This window comes from Entamoeba nuttalli, assembly GCF_000257125.1.
Source record: "Entamoeba nuttalli P19 unplaced genomic scaffold asmbl_6158, whole genome shotgun sequence".
Lineage (NCBI taxonomy): Eukaryota > Evosea > Mastigamoebida > Endamoebidae > Entamoeba > Entamoeba nuttalli.
The window spans coordinates 1-9,766 of NW_008577922.1; the positions used below are offsets into that span (position 1 = coordinate 1).

The 9,766-nt window shown below is 24.9% G+C and overlaps 4 protein-coding genes across 4 annotated transcripts; all 4 read left to right on the forward strand.

The window, feature by feature from the left end:
- Positions 1-270: 270 nt before the first annotated feature.
- On the forward strand, positions 271-5,676 carry ENU1_149080 (hypothetical protein; the record flags this gene model as incomplete). Its single annotated transcript, XM_008860562.1, has 1 exon — positions 271-5,676. One exon carries the CDS (start codon positions 271-273, stop codon positions 5,674-5,676), a length of 5,406 nt encoding a protein of 1,801 aa, XP_008858784.1.
- An 85-nt stretch (positions 5,677-5,761) lies between these two features.
- On the forward strand, positions 5,762-6,520 carry ENU1_149090 (PP-loop family protein; the record flags this gene model as incomplete). Its single annotated transcript, XM_008860563.1, has 1 exon — positions 5,762-6,520. One exon carries the CDS (start codon positions 5,762-5,764, stop codon positions 6,518-6,520), a length of 759 nt encoding a protein of 252 aa, XP_008858785.1.
- A 1,297-nt stretch (positions 6,521-7,817) lies between these two features.
- On the forward strand, positions 7,818-8,615 carry ENU1_149100 (hypothetical protein; the record flags this gene model as incomplete). The annotated part of the gene is made up of 1 exon (XM_008860564.1): positions 7,818-8,615. The coding sequence occupies one exon, from the start codon at positions 7,818-7,820 to the stop codon at positions 8,613-8,615; it is 798 nt and encodes a 265-aa protein (XP_008858786.1).
- An 84-nt stretch (positions 8,616-8,699) lies between these two features.
- On the forward strand, positions 8,700-9,397 carry ENU1_149110 (hypothetical protein; the record flags this gene model as incomplete). The annotated part of the gene is made up of 2 exons (XM_008860565.1): positions 8,700-9,080; positions 9,125-9,397. 2 exons carry the CDS (start codon positions 8,700-8,702, stop codon positions 9,395-9,397), a joined length of 654 nt encoding a protein of 217 aa, XP_008858787.1.
- Between the last annotated feature and the right edge of the window lie 369 nt (positions 9,398-9,766).

The window sequence follows — 9,766 nt, forward strand, 5'->3', positions numbered from 1 at the left end:
AGCTTCTCCTGTAATTCCATCATAAATGGTGACAAATGGTCTTGAACTCATCCTTTGTTGGATTGAATATAAAATTTTTCAATGAAAATTAATAGGGTTAATTCTTCATATAATAATATGTTTAATATTTTTATTATAATTTTAATACCATCTTTTTAATTTTGTTTTTCGATATTCTTTTTTGTTTTTATTTTATTTTTTTTTTTTTTTGAGAAAAAATGAATTTCACAATTCACAAAAAAAAGAACCAGAATCTTAAAAATCTAATTAATGTCATCATTTTTCCCATTCCTTACTGCTGATGATTTTAATAAATCGCATTCACTTGTTCATGAACTTTTAAAACATGGAAAATTCCATGCAGCTTCTGCTGTTATGAAAGAGTTATATAAAAAGAATGATAAAAGTTGGGTTATTTCATTATTAATTAATCTTTGTAATGGTGCTGTTCCATCAACTTGGAATGCTACAGAAGATATTCCATCTGTATTTCATTTAGCATGGCTTTCATTTTTATTGTATAAATCATTTAAAGATAGTTCAGAGAAATCAGATGAATCACTTTTTACTTTAGACCTTGTTGGAGTTGAAAAAAAAATACATTTTGGTATTCTTCTTGTAGATGCAATTTTCCCTATTACAGATATTCCTGAAGATAGAAAACGATATTTTACTTCATTTTATGCAATTGTTAATGATCCTTCAGTTGCTCATTTAGGACAAGAAGAAGTTCAATTCCTTTGTGAAGGACTTCAAAAGAATCCCGTTCACTTTGGATTATTATGTCAAGAATTAGTAAAATTAGTAAATGAAAATGATTTAGTAACAGCAAATGTGTTGATAGCATATTTAGATACATTTAATAGTTTACTTTCTCAGGAAGATTATAATACATTATATCAAGTTTTAAGAGTTTTAATTAATGTTGATGAACGTTATGATAAAACATTTGATTCATTATTTACATTATTCTTAAATAACTCAGAATTTTGTTTTAACCAAACACCTAAATTAAATTTCACAAGTATTCTTCAATCATTGTTCTTATCTGGAAGTCATTTCTTTTATCATTTCTTAGAATTATATAGAACTGAATGTTCTAGTTTTTCTAAAACATTATTTACCAATCCTGTTTTAACTGATTCTACTTCAAATTTATATAATGACCAATCTATATTTTGGAAATTATATTATAAAAGTACTGTTTATAATAATGAGCATGTGTTATTAACTCCATATAAAACAGCTCTTGATGCTATTGATGAAGTTGCAAGAAAACATACATTAGCAGAAAGTGATTCAGAAATAATTCAAAGACATATGAATATCCTTGGACATTATTTTAATAGACTAGTTCCAGTTTTAATTCTTGAAATTGCTGAGAAATATCCAAGAAATTTAAAGATTATTGAGTTATTAATTTCATTGTCTAAAGAAAATACAAGTAATGACAAATTAAATGGATGGAATACATTATCATCTGAAAAAATTAAAGTCTTAAAGTTTCATTTAATCCTTTGTAATAAATTAACTGAAATGAATGTTCAAACAATACATCCAATGTTATTATTAGTTGGTAAATATTCATTACCATATATTATGTTACATCATACTGGAGTGTTAGAACATTTAGATGAATTATTACAATTAATTGAAGAAAATGATGCTTATAAATCAATATTTAGTAATGATTATGCTATGTTAAAATGTATTAAATATGTTAATGATCTTCATAACTCTTTTTCAAATTCATTAGGAGAAACTTCAACGTTATTACGTTCTACTTTTGGAGAGGTATTAAATTCATTAAATGAAAAACAACAAATAAGTTTTGTTCAACTTGTATTATATGAAATTTTCCAAAGTCAACCAAATGTAGAAAGTGTAAGAACAGTTTTATCTTACAATTCTAGTGTTATAAGTGAAGAATTTTCTAAACAAATGAAATTTTTACTTCATAGATTAAATACATTATCATCTCTTCCATTTGTTGAAGACCCATTAACACTATTTCTTAGTGATTCAGATACTCTTCTTAGTCTTTCATTATCTCGTCATATTCCAATTCCATTGGATATTCTTGATCCACCAGCAAGTCAATCGTTAATTACTTATTCACAAATGAATACACTTCTTCAAAAAGGTCTTCCAGCAAAAGAATTTATTGAAGCACTTCTTGCAGTTCCAAATGCTACAAAAGTAGATCAATTAGCAATGTTATTAGAAGCGATTCATACTTACCCACAAGAAAATTCAATAGAATTTTTTGCTGAATGTGAAAAGTTTATTGATGAAAATACACCTAAAGAATTAACTGATATTCATCAATTATTTAAAAAGATTTATACATCAGGATATACACTTACTTCATATACTAGACTATTACTTAGTGAAGATCCACATTATACATTTGAAAATATTAATATATTAAAAGAAGCATCAAATAGATTAAAACAATTATTTGATAATTCTGGTAATGTAGAAATTAAAGCTGAAGAAAAAGAATTAAAAGAGATTGAAACATTATTATTCCAAGCACCTGTTTATGATAAAACTATAAAATTTGTAGAATATTTATTAAAACTAAATCATCACATGCAAGAATATTGGGAATTATGGAGTTGTAAATCAACATGTGCCATTCAATTAATCCAAACAATTTCACCACAACAAATTGTTGATTATTTATTCTTTGAAAAACATGAAACAGGTGCAGCAAAAGAAATGTGTGAATTATTTAGAATTGATTTATTTGGATCAATTGTTTATTCAATTCTTATTGAAAAAACAAGAAAATTAGATTCATTTACACAAACATTATTACATGATATGGGAAGAGATGATCTTGCTATTGTATTTGCACTATTCTCTGTTGATCCAACCAATTTTAAAATACCAGTTTTTGATATTGAAATTATTAATTCATTACCAGAGACATTAAGACAATTTGTTGAAATGAAATTAACTCAATACAGAGAACTTGAAAGTGCATTCAATCCAGGAAATGGAGAATTTAATGTTAATTTTAATTTATATTCAATGGAAGCATTTAAAGTATTATTAGATCCAAGCGTAGGAGGAAATGAAAAATTCCATGATACAATGGCAAATTATTATCTTAGTAAAGCAGATTATACTAACGCTTATTCTCATGCAGTTCAAACTAAATCCAAAGATTTAGTAGAAAAAATAGTTACATTACAATTAACAGAATTATTAAATAAAAGAACAGCAACAAATAATTTATTTGATGAAATATTTGCAGTGTTAATAAGAATTTCTAATCCACAAAAAAGATTAATTCAAACAGTCAAAGTATTAGAACAGGGTGTATATTCCCAAAATCAATGTTGGAAATTATTTAATGAATGTGTTAGTGAAATTTCATTAGATAATTTCCCTGCTAATTTAAAACAAATGTATGACAAAACTAATTTAATACATCAAATAGAAATGGTTTTAGAAGTAAAAGAAATTGATATTAATGTTAATACAGTTGATTTACTTTTACAAAAGAAAAAATATCGATTAGCCTATGATTGTCTTAGTTTTATTCAACCAGCCCCAAAAGATAAAGAAAAACAAATTATAGTTACAGCAATTTATGTAATTTTAGATGGAGATTCACAAGAAGAAGCAAGTGAATTTGTTTCGTATATGTCATCTAAAAGAACAGATATTTTAAAGATTATAGAAGAATGTGTTCAAAAGAATAGAGGTCAAAGTAAATTGTCAATAAATGATATATTAAGCAAATTCTCTGGACTAAGAGATGAAGAATTTTTATTAGCATTTGCCAAAGAAACTACACAACAATATTACGATAATTTTGAAAATAATCTTGTAGGAGGATATAGTCAATTATTTAATAATTTAAAAGAAATTTATGCTCAAGCACCTACACTTGAAATGGGGTCAAGAATTTGTTATGAAAATTGTCTTAATGTTGCTAACCAATTACAAAGTGAAGTTTTATCAAGAGAAAAAAGTAGAAATATGGTATGTCTTGTTTATCAATTATTACAATATTTTGAAGAACTTTTAACTGAAGAAGAATGTAAAAATGAAACATTAAAAAATATGAAAACAAAAATGGATCATTTAAAACAATTGGTAAGAGTTTATTTCACTTTAATGACTACAACACATTTTACTTCAGGAATTCCATTCCATACATTATTTACTAATACTGAAATTGCAAAATCTTTACATTCAGAATTACATGATAAAAGTGTTTTTAGAAAGAATGATGCATTGGCAATTGGAGAGTGTCTTGGATTAGATAATGTTCCTGTATTAATGACATCATTTTATGAAACATTACAACAAAAACAATACCAACAAGCAAGAGATGTATTTGATCAGTTAAAAGAAAAAGTAGATAAGCCATTATTAATGGAAATTGTAGAAAATATTTATATGGAAATTGGTAAAAATACTAAGTTTGGAGATAATGCATCTTGTCAAATGTTAGTTAATTTTATTAGTAATCCTAAATCAGTTCCAAATAAATTAAATGGTAAATCACAAGGATTAGCTGCACCTGAAAATATTAAACAACCAGATGAACAATGGCTTCAAATTAAACAACAAATTATTGATAATAAAAATCGTTCAAAAACAAGAGGACAACATTTTACTTGGGATTCAGAAGCAAAGTATTATTTCCAATTTTGTCCATGTGAAAAACATAAACAATGGATTGTTAATAAATATATTGTTGAAGGTGAATTTGAAAAAGCATTTGTTTATGCACTTGAAGAACCAGTTAAATTATCAGAAAATGCATTCTTCCAAACTGTTTATTTACCAGCGTTATTAGATAATAAACAATATCAAATTATGAAATCAACATTAAAGAAATTAAAAGATACACATCAAGAAGATATTACTCACTTACTTGATTTCTTAGAAAAGAATGAATTATGGGATATTTATCTTGATATTACACTTCATCTTGAATTATATGAAAAGGCATACATGGGATCATCTAAATATTTCAATACTATTCCTTTCACTGATACTGGTAAAAGAAAAGAAGTATTAGGATTAATTGATAAAATCATTGAAAGATGTGGAAATGTTATTGATCGTGCTAAACATACAATGATGGTTAAAAAATATGGTGCACAAGAACGTGTAATGGAATTATTAAGTTCAATGAAAAAGGTTGATGAAGGTCTTGCTCGTGTTAATGTTTTTGATTTAAAATCTACAACTGATGTTGCAACAATTGCAGAATATTTCTTTGAGAAAAGAAGATTCCAATTATTACATGAAATTATTAATGCAGTTTTATCATCACCAAATGATGATGAAACTGCACCTAAAACTGCATTTGAATATTATTTAGAATTAATAGAAGTTGCTAAAGAACCTGAATTACTTGATTTCTTAAAACAAAATACATCTCTTACTGATGAACAAAAAGCAGACTTAATCTTTAAAGCTGTTAGAACTAAATTCAAAGGTAAACCAGAAAAACTCATTGCTGCAATTCCATCTGATTTAAAACAAATTCAAATTAATGTAGAATTAGAAAAATATCAAGACGCTTTGAAAGTTGCTAAAAAGAATTCTCCAACCAATGTCCGTGCTTTAAGAGATATGCTTGCTAGTTCAAATGACCCAAATGCACAAAAAGTACTTGCTCAATGTGAAAAACTCTTGAAATAAAGGTTTATTTCGTTTTTCAACAGAATGTTTTAGGTTTTAACTTTTTTTTATCATTAAAATTTAAAAAGTATTTCCAGAGGTTTTAATGGATAAAACTAAACAAACACCAAAGAAAGAAGAGAAGAGATTGTTTAATAAAATCTATTCAAAATTCTGGAAAATGAACGGAAGAGAAAAAATTATATCACCTCATGATCGAATTATCATTGGATTTTCTGGTGGAAAAGACTCATTCTTGTTAGTTCATGTCATTTCTACTCTCTCAAAAAATGTTAATTTCCCAATTGATATAGTTGCCGTTCATGTTACAAATCCACAAGTTGGTTATCAATTAGATCTTGAACAATCTAAATCAATCTGTGAGTCATTTGGGGTTCCTTTTATTTCACTCCAATCAGAAAAAATGTCCGAGTCAGATATTGAAGACGCAGATAAAAATACTACTTTTTGTTTAAATTGTGGAAAGAATAGAAGAAGGGCTTTATTAAAATTTGCAAAAGAACATGGATTTACTTCTATTGCATTAGGACATCATATGGATGATGTTGCTGAAACGTTATTAATGAACCAACTATTTTGTGGTTGTATTGCTACTATTCCTGCTCAATTTACAACAGAAAAATATGGAATAAAATTTATTCGACCATTGATTGAAGTTCCAGTTGTTTTAATTCAAGAATGGACAAAATATATTGAATTACCACGTTTAATACGTTGTAAATATGAAAAAGATAGTATGAGAGGTGAAGTTAGAGCAATATTAGAACAATTAAAAAAGAAACACCCACTAATCATTCAGTCACTTGCCCAATCTCCCAATAATGTGAAACAAGATTACTTATAATTTTTGTTCTCTTATTTATCATTTTTTTATCATTTTTATTTTCACCACTACCATGGACGATCAAAATGAACGAAACTAGTTCTTTGAAAAAGATTGAAGTAGAAATGATACATGAAACATTGATTATAAAGACATGAATTATTATACATTCAATACTAAGTATTTCAAAAAATATAACAAAGAAATTGAATAATAAATGGGGTCTTATATTGAAAAGTAAATAAATTGTTAAATAACATATTGAAAAGAAGAAATGAAATATTCATAAAAAGTAATTAATTAAATGTTGATGGTTTCTCATTCATTTTTATTGTGTATTATTCATTTCACAAATCATTTTGTTTATTTGTTTCTTTTATTTTTTAGATTTTCTTCTTTTATGTTAATTTCATTTTCTGTTATTTCTTTTATTCTATTTTCTTTTTCTGTTTATATCATTTCTTTATTTCTGGTTTTATGTTGAATGAATTATTTCATTATCATTATAATATTATGTAATTTTCATTTATTGTTAACACCATCTTTTATGTCATTTTATTTCCTTATTATTCTTATTTGTTTCATATTATTTAATTTTTCTTTCATAAATTCATGTATTATTCTTTCATTTAATTGCATTCTTCTCTTCATTAACTATTTATTTTCTTATTAAATTAAAATATCATAATCAGTTAATATTTGATTATTAGTTATTGTTTGTTTTATTTTAATGTTTGTGTAGTGTTCTGACAAGTTATATTCTAGTCTAAATGAAAATAAACATAATAGCAGTAATAAGAACAAAGCAAATGAGAGATAATATGTATTACTTATAATAATTTTGCTGATACAAACTCACAACTAAGCACCTCAACAAAAGACTTTAACGTCACATAGAGTGATAGTGAAGCTAAAAATAATTATAATGAAACAATTTCTCAAAACAATGAAAATTTGAATAGTGAAGTAAATGACATTAATTAGATTATTTTTATTTCTTTACAATGAAAAAGTTTATGCTACGTTTCTATAAACAAATAAGAACAATAATAACTAAAAATGGTGAGAGTAACAATAAAAAAAAATAAAACAACGAATTGACTATATACAATTTGATTTATTCATAATTTAGTTATATGATTTAAAAGTCTTTTATTCAATAGATATTCAATTAAATTATTGAATTTCTAAATTCAGATATATCAAATACAAAATCTAAAAATATAAAGAAAAAAAAATTTATAAATTTGAATAAAAAATGTTATTGAAAAGAACTAATTAATTACAACTAAAAAATAACTAACAAATAATTAAATAAATGAAGTATATTCCAAATTTTATTGAAAAGGATACTGAATACAAAGCATGTGAAGATAAAATTAATACGGTATTAGAACATATTTATAATTTAAAATTTGTAATGAAAGTAATAGAGTCAAAAGCAAATTCAAGTGTAGATGAAGAAAATGTAAAAGAAGCGAAAGAGAAGATGGAAATAGTTCAAGAAAAGATTGATAATTGTTATGAATTAATAGAAAAAATAGTAGGAGAAAATAAAATTTTAGCACAACGATATTGTTATTATTCATATTTTTATTCAATTATAATTGAAGATGAATTAGTAAGTAAAGAAGTATTTAATGAGAAACTTGGTTCAGAAAATATTTATTCATTTGATATGAATATAAAAGAAAATGAAGACAATATTCATAGAACAACAATGATTTATATTATTTGTAAAAATGATTCTACAATTAAAAAATTACATTCATTTGTAAATGATATGTGTTGGAATATTCAAAAAGAAAATAATTATCAAGAATGGTATGATTCAAAAATAATGGAACATACTTATGGAACTGATGTTTGTTTCTATAATAACCCTAATGATGAACGTCACTCAAAAGAATCTGATAATCAAATATATACTGATTTAATTGAAAAAATTATGAAATTTAAATATGATTTTCAAACTGCAAAGAAAATTGTTAGAGTATTGTCTATTGAAAATGATAGTATTTGTGAAGTTAAAGAATTAATATTTTCAAAAGATCTTAAAAAGAAATCTGAAGATATTATTACTGCGTTACAAGATTTTGATTATTGGGTTGAATAAATTAATTTGATCTTCACTTTTCCTTTTATAATTTCATACTTTTTTTTTTATTAAAAAAATTAAAACTAAAAAGTTCATAGAATAATGAATTCTTCATTGATTCCTAAAAGAGTCAATTTATTGAACTTTGCTTTAAGAGCCAATAAAGGAAATCTCGTTGTTCTTTTAAAATCCCTTCTTATTCCAACTACCTCTTATAATATTATAATTGGTAATTCTGGTATTGCAACTTGTTCATTGGCTCTTTCTGCTTTTATTGATCATTCAATGAACACTTTATATAATGAACCATCAATGGCACCATTACTTTCAAGTCTTCTTGATAAATTATTATTAGGAACAACAGTTGTGTCATTGTCATGTGTAAATAGAGTACCACCACAAGTCGCATCAAATGTATTTGCAAGAGATGTATTGTTATCTGTTGGTTCATTACTTCATCGATATTTAGCATTTCCTCATCCAGTTTGTTTAATTTAATTATTTTCTGATAACAACTAACTATAAAGATTGAATGGGATAAATTCTTTGATACATCTCAATACACTTCATTCACAATTACTCCAACTTACTTTGGAAGATTGAATAGTTCTATGACTACTTTATTAACAATATGTGTTCTTTTAAATTGGACATTTAAACCACCTATTACTCGAGCATTTGTCTCTTTCTTACCAAAAATAATGGATTTTTGTAGTATATTTTCTTTTATTGAATACTTCCTTCCACCAGCAATACCTAAGCCTCGATCATATGGAGTGTTTTCATCCTTATTTATCTAATTTCATATTTTAAATTGGTCTTATCTTTTGTTCAAAATAAATAACAATAACCTTCTTTTTTTATCACTTTGATATCTCTTAAAATAAAATACTTTCAATTATTCTTACATTAATTATTCATGTCTTACTTTTTATTCTTTGTCTTAATATGAATTTTAATTTTATTAGATTGATTATTTGAACTGATATTACTTATAGAATTCTATTCAGAATTTGTTAGTTGAATCGTCTTGAGAGATGAGTCTAAACAAGATTAAATTTATTTTAATTAATTGATAAGTTATAGGTAAACTCAAGATTGTATTTATTTTATTCTTTCAATTCTATAACAACTTGATTTTTATTGATAATAAATCGAATCTTTTTTAT